This window comes from Tubulanus polymorphus, chromosome 3 (assembly GCF_964204645.1).
Source record: "Tubulanus polymorphus chromosome 3, tnTubPoly1.2, whole genome shotgun sequence".
NCBI lineage: Eukaryota > Metazoa > Nemertea > Palaeonemertea > Tubulaniformes > Tubulanidae > Tubulanus > Tubulanus polymorphus.
The window spans coordinates 23,476,647-23,489,789 of NC_134027.1; the positions used below are offsets into that span (position 1 = coordinate 23,476,647).

The following is a 13,143-nucleotide window of genomic DNA, read 5'->3' on the forward strand; positions in this document are numbered from 1 at the left end:
AAAATCAATGAAATTGGACGGAAACAGAGGAAAACCAACCAGATTACAATTTATTCCGCTTCTTCATGTAACGAAACACTGCAGTGACCAAACCGCCACGCAGTCACAAACCCAACTGAACAGAAATGCACGTACGTAATGTTAAACCCGGAAATACTCAAACCAATAATCAAATACTCAGAATCACAGCAGCGAAAAGAAATCCAAAAGCTCTGAAGCAACCAACAAACCCAACGGTCCGAAACACCGGTATCAAGAGCGTTGATTTGAGGAAAGCTACACACGTGGGCGTGAATAAGTCTACGTGTATCACATTGTGCAGCGACTCATTGTTCGCAGAAATCTGAATTAAAACGCACGTAAGGTTTCTATCCGGAGCGTTCGCGATGGATTTCAACGTTTCGACGACATGCACTAGCAAACATACTACGGATTACAATACGATATTTCAAGGGATCGTTTCACTGGTCATACTTTTCGGTAGCGGTATTTTGATAATTTTGGTCGCTACGAAGCCGGATTTGCGCACGAATTTCACCTATTTACTGGTCAGTATGGCAGGCGCCGATCTTACGGCCGGTGTGTATATGTTGTTGGCCACTGTTGATGGTATCATCCATTCCTCCTCAAATAACGTACCGCTTTGTTTTTTGTTGAATCTAGTTGGGACACTTTCCATTGTATCATCTTCTATTCACGTTGTCCTGATCGGTATAAACAGACATATGGCCGTCAAGTACCCGATCAAACACAGAAAACACGCCAGTTTATACACGTACATCAGTATTTGTGTCGGATGGACGATACCAATGCTGATCACGTTGGTGCGTTGTTTGTGGATGGTAAAATCGGGATTTCTAGAAAGCGCGGATTGCTGTCATACATTCAAGGTTGGCGGAACGGCCTATATTACCACTTTTACCCTCCTACTTGCTCTATTGGTACTTTTATTGTTGATTCTTCACGTGGACATCATTCGGCTTTTAGTGTGGAAGAGAAACCGACAGATAGCTCCCGCGATACGTTCTGGTGGTATTACGCAATACACCATTTCACGACTGAGGAACACGATCAGAATTTCGGTTATGGTTTTCTTGTCGTTCACGATCTGCTGGATGCCGTATCTGGTGGTCGCGTGGTACATACGTCTCCAAGGCCCGAGCGACACTCTTCTATCCACGAGGTATATCGTATTTATCATCCTGTTCCTCAATTCGTCGGTCAACCCGATTATCTATACGATATTCAATCCCGATTTCAAGAAAGCGTTTTGGTCATTTCTGTGTTATTTGAAACATCGTCGTCAACATCGGCTGCAGCAGCAGCAGCAGCAGCAGCAGCAAGCCGCCTAAATCGAGACTATCGCTCACCCTCCATCGACTGTATTGACTACTGCTGTGAGACCATTGTATCGTAAAATAAAACTTTAAAAAACTAGTTAAACTGACTCAGGTGGAGCTTCGAAGAATTATATGAAAGTGCACCCACCAAAGACTAAAAGTTTAAGTGGAGTCCTAGGAGTTCTCCCGTAGAACATTTTCCGAAAATTAGATGCAAAGAAGAACTATTTCACGGCTTCCGGCTTAAATTTATATGCGCGTGAACACGGAAGAAATTGTTACCACATTTCCTGCAATTTGACCGACGTCAAATCTTGTTTGGCAGAGATCTAACAAAAAATGTCGCCAATTAGTGAATGTTTTCAAAATACTGGTGAAATTAGCTTTAGACCAACAACATCAGGTTTTATGACCTTCGTCGATGAGCGGGGAGTGTTCATTCTTCGAGCCACTTGAACCCATAACGGACCTGATAGTTTACGTTTTACTCGTTCTACCCTTAAAGTGTGTTTTGATACAAAACTGTATGTATGCTGTGTGTGTACTTTAATTTAAAACTTTCTGCCAATGTTAATCTACGGTCAATCTATGATGAATATGAAATTCTTTATTTGATATTATTCTGTATTTCTATATAACTATGAATCAGTTTAGAATCACAATATCCGTGATAATTAAGACTCGATGAGTAAAAAATCCCAAAATGTGTGAACGAATCTAAAAGGTTTATTTAAAAATTAGAAATATTTCGGATGGTTGCTACCACCCTTCTTCAGTCTAAAATGATTATTTAGATTCGTTCACATATTTTGGGATATTTTACTCATCTATGTCACTATATTACGTTAATCAACTCTAATTCGCGTAAAGCGACCATTAAAACTGTGCAGTCTGAATAAACCACGGTTTTCATATCCACTAACACTTGTATAGGCTAATAAGGATTGCCAAAGTCGTCATCTTCTTATGATGTTGAAAAGAGAAACGAAATTTTAAACCTGACAGACTATCAGATTCAGCTATTGAATAAGATGGTGATTTTTTAAAGAAACACACACACACACACACGCACGTACGCACGCACGCACGCACACACACACACAAAGTCAAAGTGGTTTTTTAATATTGGATTCTCTGAAAGTTAATTTGCCCTTTTTAAAAATTTTGTCTCAGTATAGGCTCAGAAAATGTGCCCTTTCCTTTGATGTTTTTTTCTACCTTCTAGATATATTGAGAAACGTCTTTACTACGTCTTCGCGAAGACCTAAAATTCCATGTGAATGAGGATACAGTTAGGCTATAAATAATATACAGTCAACTGCTCTTAATCCGTTTAATCCGTACGAGTGGGACCAGGCAAAACCATGGCGGACTTTTCTGCGCCTTTGTAAACACGTAGATAATTATGGCTGGAAAAGTGAAAATAGATGTTTTGAGATTTTGGGCCGCCGCACTGCACTTCTGCCTCCGACAGGCCTGTATGTACCGAGAGTGTTGATTGGTGCTCTGGCGAAAGCAATGAACTTGGGCGTTAATTAGTCTACGTGTAGTACGTATCACTTTGTGTAGCGACTCTTTGCTCGCAGAAATTTAAACCGAAACGCACATAAAGTTTCTATCTGCGGCATTCGCGATGGATTTCAACGTTTCAACTACATGCACTACCGAACATATTACAATTTACAATACGATATTACAAGGGTTAATTTCACTGGTCATACTTTTCGGCAGTGGTATTTTGATATTTTGTGTCGTTACGAAGCCGAATTTGCGCACGAATTTCACCTATATACTGGTCAGTATGGCAGCCGCCGATCTAACGGTCGTTGTGTACATGTTGTTGCCCACTGTTGATGGTATCATCCATACCTCTTCAAGTAACGTACCGTTTAGTTTTTTGTTGCATTTAGTTGGGACACTTTCTATAATATCATCTTCTATTCACGTTGTCCTGATCGGTATAAACAGACATATGGCCGTCAAGTACCCGATCAAACACAGAAAACACGCCAGTTTACACACGTACATCAGTATTTGTGTCGGATGGACGATGCCAATGCTGTTCACGTTGGTGCGTTGTTTGTTGATGGTAGAATCGGGATTTCTAGAAGGCGTGGAATGCTGTCATACATTCAAGGTTTACGGAACGGCCTATATTACGACTTTTACGCTCCTACTTGCTCTATTGGTACTTTTATTGTTGATTCTTCACGTGGATATCATTAGTGTGGAAGAGAAACCGACAGATCTGATAGCGCCCAAGATACGTTGGTATTACGCACTACACCATGACACGGCTGAGGAGCACGATCCAAATTTCCGTGATGGTTTTCTTTTCGTTCACGATCTGCTGGATGCCGTATCTGATAGTCGCGTGGCACATACGTCTCCACGGCCCAAGCGACACTCTTCTATCCACGAGGTATCTCGTATTTATCATCCTGTTCCTCAATTCGTCGGTCAACCCGATTATCTATACGATATTCAATCCCGATTTCAAGAACGCGTATTCGTCAGTTCTGTGTTATTTGAAACATCGTCGTCAACATCGGCTGCAGCAGCAGCAGCAAGCCGCCCAAATCGAGACTATCGCTCACCTTCCATCGAATGCACGTACATTAATGTGAGGCCATTATAACTTGCAATAAAACTCTTAATAAGATAAAATCCCACTATTTACCGATTAAAAGAATTTAAAAACCAGAATTTATTTATTCAATCTAAAATATATAAAAGATACGAACGACGTCACCCGATCTCAACCTAGAGATCATCGTCTAGGGTGAGATCGAAACATCGTGTCTTTTATATATTTTAGATTGAATAAATAAATTCTGGTTTTTAAATTCTTTTAATTTGTAGATAGTGGGTTTTTATCTTATTATCCGTTCACCACGTTTGAGTGTGGTTATCGTTCTAAAACTCAAACTTGTTTTACTGACTGAGATGGAGCTTCGATTTACATGAAAGTGGACTTTTTATAAGGTGCATCCACCAACAAACACGAAAAGTTTTATACGTCGAGTCCCAGGAGTCCTCCCGCGGAACTTTTTTTGAAAATTAAATGCAAAGAAGAACATTTAACGGCTTAGATTTATATGCGCGTGAAAACTGAAGAAATTTCTGCTACATTCAGTCTGTGCAATTTGACCGGCCTCGAATCATGTACGTAAGTTTGGAAGAAATCTAACAAAAAGTGTCGCCAATGAGTGACCATTTTCAAAATACTGGTCAAATTATCTTTAGGCCATCGGCATCAGGTTTGACCTTCGTCGATGAGCGGGGAGTGTTCATTCTTCGAACCCCCTAAACCCAAGGGCTTAAGATAGTTTTAAGTTTTACTCATTTACCCTTACGTAGAAAAAAAAAGGTTATGACCTTTGGTACAAAACTGTAAGTAGAGTCAAACCCGCTTAATCCTGATCGGCTTCTTCCGGATTTGCGTCTTATCTGGACAATATTGTTGCAGTCCATATACAAGAAATGAATCTTAATCCAGATTTCCCGTGAACCGGATGAGTTTTGTTTGTTCCCAAATGATCCGAATTAAGCGGATTCTACTGAATAAGTTGTGTGTGCACTTAAGTTTGAAACTTTCTGCCAATGTTAATCTAAATGTTAATCTATGATGAGTATAAGATTCTTTATTTGCTATTGTTCTGTGTCTATGTGACTTATATCAATCACCTAATTTTTGTTAATACGACCAGTGAAACTGTGCAGTCAGAATAAGCCAACCATTTTCTGAAAGAAAGTGGTTTTTGGTAAACCTCGGTCAAATTTGATGTTGAAACGACGGAATAGGACCGTCTTGATGATTCCATAATGGATGTAACGAACTATCGGTTGACGAACATGTTTTTATTCTGAAGTTCTTCGTAACGATATTGCACTGCAGGCCTATGTTGTAGGCCTAGTTCCACATGGCCTTGGTTTTGAAATAGATCCGGAGGTACATTATGCTCAATGAGTTATACCATGTTTAGGAACAATTGAGGGTGAGCTTATACGGTATTTCATCATCTTTGTTTCGGGTCATGCAGATCGGTGAAATCCGGGAGAAGTTCTTTAAAATCGACTAACTTAGCTTCGCAAAAATGAATCTAGATCACTCCTACTCAAATGAGGATATATGGGGGTATGAATGAATATTAGACATCTATTCTCAAAAATTTACGATACCAGCATATCCATTCTAGTCCAGTTCAATCTTGTACCAAGTGTGATGATGACCATTTTCACATAATTAGATAATTTGATTAGCACTAATTATGCAAATGTAATTTTCATCTAAATAACAATGCTACAGGCTTTTATATCATGTATGCATTTTGTCTGCAATATAGAAATGAAAAATATTGCTGAGATAGTGGTCATACTGAGTCAATTCAGTGAAATTCAATTTTAAATGATTCATTGATCCACGATTGGGTCCAAAATTAAATTCAACCCTCACTATTGTGGAACTGAATCCACAATTGAATTGAACCCTTGCACTGCTGTGGAATCAAAGTAAACCCACACAATTATGGTTCTGGACCCGAGACGACAAATTAAGCCCATAAAACTGTGGAACTGGATCCAACCCTTATCTTGAACGGGGTTCAAAATTACCGGTGGTACCGGATCCAGAGTTATCTATGCGTCAGGTAAACCCTCTTCGACAATGCGTATGCTACGTCCCGGGGACCCGTTTGAAAAAGTTTCGAGTGATTTCCAACGTTAATTGCGAGTTAGCTAAGTCGGAATAAATGATTTTTCACAGGGGAAATATTTTCCGGGATTATTTCGAGATGGTGAAGTTAAAACGAACGGGTTTTCTCGGGAAGAAATTATTTCACCGGTGCAGTTTATCCCAAATTAACTAACTGGCAGCAGTTACCCAAGGCCGTCGGAAGGGGAGGGCCGCCCCACTTATTGGGTCCCGAGGTTTTTAGTTCATTAACAACTCGTTTTTCTGCTCAGATAGCCGTATGGCCGCTTCCCGCTATAAATTGCCGGCGTCGCAGCTACGTCACGCACTTACCACGCGACCTTGGTTCAACGTTATGATGATCCATGTGCATAAAGATATACGTAGCAGAAAATCTAGATATGAAAACTACTGCGAACATTTTTGTTATAGACATTGAACACCGCCCGAGTTTGGAAAAAATTCTGGATAATTCAATGTTGATCACTTGAAAAAGTAGTTTATTTTACAGGTGAGAATTCCATTCTGGAGTAGCTCAAAATGAAATATCCTGGCTTATAAGATCGAAAAATCTTCTGGGTGAGGGCTCTTCCTTTTATGAAATTTTGGGCTACCACACTGCACTTTTCCTTCCGACAGGTCTGTAACAGGTATCAAAAGTGTTGATGGGAGCTCGAAAACAATGAACGTGGGCGTTTATTAAAGGTGGTACGTATCAGATTGTGCAGCGACTCATTGCTCGCAGAAATTTAAACCAAAACGCACATAAAGTTTCTATCTGCGGCATTCGCGATGGATTTTAACGTTTCAACTACATGCACTACCGAAAATACTACAATTTGCAATATGATATTACAAGGGATCATTTCACTGGTCATACTTTTCGGCAGTGGTATTTTGATATTTTGTGTCCTTACGAAGCCGAATTTGCGCACGAATTTCACCTATTTACTGGTCAGTATGGCAGGCGCCGATCTTACGGCCGGTGTGTACATGTTGTTGGCCACTGTTGATGGTATCATCCATTCCTCCTCAAGTAACGTACCGTTTTGTTTTTTGTTGAATCTAGTTGGGACACTTTCTGTAATATCATCTTCGGTCCACGTGGTGCTAATCGGTATAAACAGACATATGGCCGTCAAGTACCCGATCAAACACAAACAACACGCCAGATTTCCCACGTACATCAGTATTTGTGGCGGATGGACGATGTCTGTGCTGTTCACGGCGCTGCGTTGTTTTTGGTTGGTTAAATCGGGATTTCTAGAAGGCGCAGATTGCTGCCACACATTCAAGATCGGCGGAACGGGCTATATTGCGACTTTTACGTTCATACTTGTTCTAATGGTAATTATGTTGTTGATTCTTCACGTGGACATCATTCAGCTTTTAGTGTGGAAGAGAAACCGGCAGATAGCTCCCGCGATACGCTCTGGTATTACGCAATACACCATGACACGACTGAGGAACACGATCAGAATTTCGGTTATGGTTTTCTTGTCGTTCACGATCTGCTGGATGCCGTATCTAGTAGTCATATGGTACATACATTTCCACGGCCCGAGCGACACTCTTCTATCCACGAGGTATATTGTATATATCATCCTGTTCCTCAATTCGTTGGTCAACCCGATTATCTATACGATATTCAATCCTGATTTCAAGAAAGCGTATTCATCGGTTCTGTGTTATTTGAAACGTCGTCTGCAGAATCGGCTGCAGCAGCAGCAAGCCGCCCAAATCGAGACTATCGCTCACCCTCAAACTAATGTACGGACATTAATGTGAGACCATTATATCTTACATAAAAACTCAAACTTGTTTTACTGCTTCGAATTGTATAGAAGTGAACTTTTTACAACGTGCACATAATATGTACTTATGATTTATTTGGGGTAGACATTTGTAGGGGCCTTCAATTTAGGTGGGGAGCGGGGTCCGGACCCCTCTAAATCTGCCCCTTGATAGATATGAATATCTACGTTCGGTATTATTCTATTTTTGTATGTATTCTCTATGACTGTATGTTAATCGTTTGAAGTCTTAAACAATTGGCATAATGAACAACTAAACTGACTTAATGAACAACTAAACTGACTTACTACTAGTTACTAACTTTATATCAACCCATTATAATAATTACATTTATCTTATGATCATTAAAGTCATCATTATAACTTATCATAGTTAATATGACTATAACAATTATAGTTATCTAATGACTATAACACTTATAGTTACGTATCTAATGACTATATAGCAATCATGGTTATCTAACAAAGATGGAGTAGACTCCGCCTTGATCCGGTAATCTGTTCGATTCGGTGAAATAAAAATAAGATTTCCATTCATCCAATCACCCAGCCATCAATCCCCGAGTAACCATATGTATAACAATCTAACAATCAACAATCTAATCTGAGGAGTTAACAGTATGCTAAGTTTATTATCCTTGCTCAGCTGACATAAACGTACATTATATGGTTCTTTATATTCTAAGATCGCTGTGGAACTGTATAGCCTACCTGTATAGACTACTTGTTTCTAAAAATTTTTGAAAGTGAAGTTTGAAATATATAATACATATACATCGAGGAAAACCATCTGAATTGTTTTTTTTTTGTATAACGATGATGTATTTTTAATAAAAGATTTTCCTTTATTTTCTTTGGAAAAAACTCTCAGTAAGTATACGTTTAATCGGTTTTCATCTCGGGATGTTGTAATCGGATCCAAAAATCGAAATTTTGCTTACAAATGAGGTTGTAACTTGAACACGTACGTCATGCAATCCACTATATTCATGTGCAAGATGTAGCTTGATCATGCGGCTAAAATCTGTTGGAAATGGAATTTTGAAAGTTTCGTTGATTTTAAGAGAAATCGACGAATTTGTGGCGATTTTTAAGAAATCTGCCGCAGCCAATCAATGTAAGGGCATATTCGATTATACGACACAGACAAACCGGTCAATTAATCTGCTCGAATATTCGTGAGCCATTTTGTAGGATTTGCTTTCTCATTTCCCAGTCATTGGACAGTCTTATTATGAGTTTATTTTAAATTTGATAGTCGTCGTATTGATTCCGCCTATTCTATTATGCAAAAATCGGCGATTCAATCGATACGCTACATCGTCGACGCGCGCACAATCGAATCGGCCCAAACCCGACGCCGCGCTGATTGACATTACTAGACCGCTATTAGATTTTCTATCGGTTTAGCGTTTATTTTACGAAGTAAGCAATTATTCATAACATAGAGTACTGATGATATTCATTAGCCCCACAATTCATTCCGCATCCCATTGATCCCACATCTCATTAGTCCGCAACGTCTCAATGGTCCCACAATTTCTTCATTTGACTTACTATGCGCCCGAGATATAAAGATCCGAGGATCTCTTGGTTTCAGCTTGGAGTAATCATTTATTACACCAAGGTTTCAGTTAGTGGTCAGTCTACCCTGACTCGTAGCTAAATTAAACTTTGAAGAAAGGTAAGAGTTTGTAAACGGTTTTTGAATAAATTTATTTTCTATTATGTACATGATTTATAATTCGACATAATCTGTTCTTGTTGATTTAATGAAAACTTTTGTATGCCGATCTTATTGCGTCATTTTTTGGTAATTAAAACCACACAACTGTGGATCGGAATGATCTACGTAGTTTTCTCAGGTTTATTCAGGGTAAGCCAAATCTGATTAAACTATAGGCTCTGTCGCAGTTCAGTTCAGTTCAGTTTCAGTTTATTGCTCCGAAATTAATACTTAATGCACAGAACACAGAGTAGTTTACAAAATAATAACAATCAAATAATACATTTTTGATACAAAAAAAATAATACAGGATGGAATATCATGACTTTAAACATATGATAATAAACCATTTTTAACGAATAATGCTAAAGTACTCAAGGCTTTACCTTTAGAATTTAGAAGGCGTGCGAATTGGCCTGGTAATCTCCAAATCACACTTAATCGCAATTAAGCGTCATTTTCTAGGTTTGATCTTGGAGTAATCATTTGTCAAATGATTACTCCAAGGTTTGATCCAGTTAGATCTCGGTCGGATAAACGAGTGCTCACAGTTGTACTAGTAACTAGCAGTGGTTTCCAGCATCAAATGTGTTAAGTGGTGCTCTGAGATTAGCGAAGAATGAGGGTGTTAATTACTTAACGTGTATCATCATCACATCACGAAGCGACTCATTGCTTTCAGAAGCCTGAATAAAAACGCACATAAAGTTTCTACCTGTGACGCTCGCAATGGATTTCAACGTTTCGACGACATGCGCTGCCGAACATATAATAGTTTCTCATATCATATTTCAAGGGATCATTTCACTGGTCATACTTTTCGGTAGCGGTATTTTGATAATTTTGGTCGTTACGAAGCCGAATTTGCGCACGAATTTCACCAATTTACTGGTCAGTATGGCAGGCGCCGATCTTGCGGTCGGTGTGTACATGTTGTTGGCCGCTGTTGATGGTATCATCCATTCCACCACAAGTGATGCACCCTTTTGTTTTTGGTTGCATTTAGTTGGGACACTTTCTCTTATATCATCTTCTACTCACGTAATGCTGATCGGTATAAACAGACATATGGCCGTCAAGTACCCCATCAAACACAGAAAACACGCCAGATTATCCACGTACATCAGTATTTGTGTCGGATGGACGGTATCTTTTCTGTTCACGTTGTTGCGTTGTTTGTGGATGGTAAAATCGGGATTTCTAGAAGGCAAAGATTGCTGTCAAAAGTTCAGGATGGGTGGAACGGCCTATATTACGACTGTTACGCTCCTACTTGCTCTATTGGTACTTTTATTGTTGATTCTTCACGTGGATATCATTCGGCTTTTAGTGTGGAAGAGAAACCGACAGATAGCGCCCGCGATACGTTCTGGTATCCGGCATTACATTATTACACAACTGAGGAACACGATCAGAATTTCGGTGATGATTTTCTTTTCGTTCACGATCTGCTGGATGCCGTATCTGGTAGTCGCGTGGTACACACATTTCTACGGCTCGAGCGACACTATTCGATCCATGAGCTACAGTGTAGTTATCATCCTGTACCTCAATTCACTGGTCAACCCGATTATCTATACGATATTCAATCCCGATTTCAAGAAAGCGTTTTGGTCAGTTCTGTGTTATTTGAAACGTCGTCGTCAGCGTCGGCTGCAGCAGGTGCAAGCCGCCCAAATCGGGACTATCACCGACCTTCCATCAAACGTACAGACTTTTAATGTGAGGCCATTATAACTTACCAATAAAACTCAAATTTGTGGCGATTGACACGAATATCGACTTTTGTCATTGTTACAAGGATATCGCAAAGAGGAACTACTTTTCATGGTTTCTATGGAACTGAAGAAAATGTGTCGCCAATAAGTGAATATTTCAAGCCAGCCTCAGGTTTGAACTTTATTCCCATTTTGCCTCTTCCCATTTCACCTTTTATGTACATTTTCAAAGACGCTAAATTCAATGTAGATAATGTAACATGATTGTGGTAAGTTGGCCTACCTTAAGTTATTTAGCTATGTAAGAGCCCAGGTGGGAAAGGCACAAATAAAAGAAGTGGCAAGGCGGAAAAAATTGGAAAGGGGTGAGATGGGAAGGGGACAGAATCGATAAGGGGCGACATCGAAAAGGGGCCAATTGGCGAGGAGTGAGATGGGAAGGGACAAAATGGGAACGGATTGGGGCCAAATAGGAAGAAACGAAATAGGAAGACACTGTTGGGTGTGTAATTTTCATATTTGAAACTATCTCTCAATGTCTATATGGGATAAACATGAAATTCTATATTTGGTATCATTCCGTGTTTTTGTATATATTTCAATGCAATAAATGTCATCGGGAACAATCAAACTGACTCACTACTAGTCGATAACTTCATTAGCAACGCAACACAACAATTAAAACAATTACAGTTAACTTATGATTACACAGTAATCTAATAAGGCTAGAGCATACAATATATAAGTTTGAAATATTACCAGCAAATCTCATTTATCAAAAATTAAAATCAGAAGACACGACGTTTCGAATTTTCGCTATACATGTAGTAAGGCGTGAGGGAATGACCAAAAACTATAGAGGCAGGGGAGAACAAGTGAATTGGGTAGATTTTTGAGTGAGTGGGTAATAAGCGGTGTGTAAGGCATGAAGTACCGTACATTACAAGATGAGAATTATGCGGAGAAAAGCCATTTACCAAATGCGTTTCAAGCCAACTACATTTGCAGTTTGGAACTAACATCCGAGTGACGAGTTTGGAGTAGAATTATTCTTCTGCAAAATTAACTCCATGACGAGTGTTACAATTAGCTACGCCACAAGTGAGTTTTTGATTTATCATATCTTTCTCGTATTTCGAAATTCGAGTTTTCAATTCACGACCAGTTTCTTCAAAATAAGTTTTATCGTAGGCGAAACGAGGAATTTTGCACACTCCGCAGTCTACAGGTACCATTACTAATTTCATTCTCATAAATGAAAGTGATTCGTTTATCCAACAAAAGTATAGAGGGGTGATGAAACTTTTCCGAAACTGGTACAAACGCTACTACGATGAATTCTGGAATTTGTTATTTATTTCCTGGAGGTTCAAAATTAAAGAACGCTCGTCTAGCTTTCAGAGATACAGTGGAACCACCTGACAACGAACACCGACAAATACAGAATTGGTTAATTCTATATAACGCACTATAGGTTATAACGAACATATGTTCTGGTCCCGTTCAGTTCGCTGTAACGAGGTTCCACTGTAGCAATTTTCAAATATACAATGTGATCGGGTTTCTAACAGTCAGAGATTTGATTAAATTCTGCCGAAATAAATCTTTCATCGCAGATCCGTAATGAGGCATTGAGCGAGTCCAATTTTGAGCGATTTTAATATATTTAGATTATAATGTCCCCCACTGGGGACACTTGAATAACAGAATCAAGAACCGGAACTATCTTCTGATCATTCATTTCTCCAAACTCCTCTTGAGGATCGATATACTGAAATGACTTTTGGTACCTACCATTTTCACATCGCGTACGTAAAATTGTCCAATTTCATTCAACATGAGTTATGTGTGT

General features: G+C 39.2%; 2 protein-coding genes across 2 annotated transcripts; both read left to right on the forward strand.

The window, feature by feature from the left end:
* Positions 1 to 386: 386 nt before the first annotated feature.
* LOC141902210 (QRFP-like peptide receptor) lies at positions 387 to 1,352 on the forward strand. The gene has a single exon (XM_074789851.1). The coding sequence runs from the start codon at positions 387 to 389 to the stop codon at positions 1,350 to 1,352; it is 966 nt and encodes a 321-aa protein (XP_074645952.1).
* Positions 1,353 to 7,164: 5,812 nt separating this feature from the next.
* On the forward strand, positions 7,165 to 7,821 carry LOC141902211 (somatostatin receptor type 1-like). The gene has a single exon (XM_074789852.1). It carries the CDS (start codon positions 7,165 to 7,167, stop codon positions 7,819 to 7,821), a length of 657 nt encoding a protein of 218 aa, XP_074645953.1.
* The last annotated feature ends 5,322 nt before the right edge of the window (positions 7,822 to 13,143 follow it).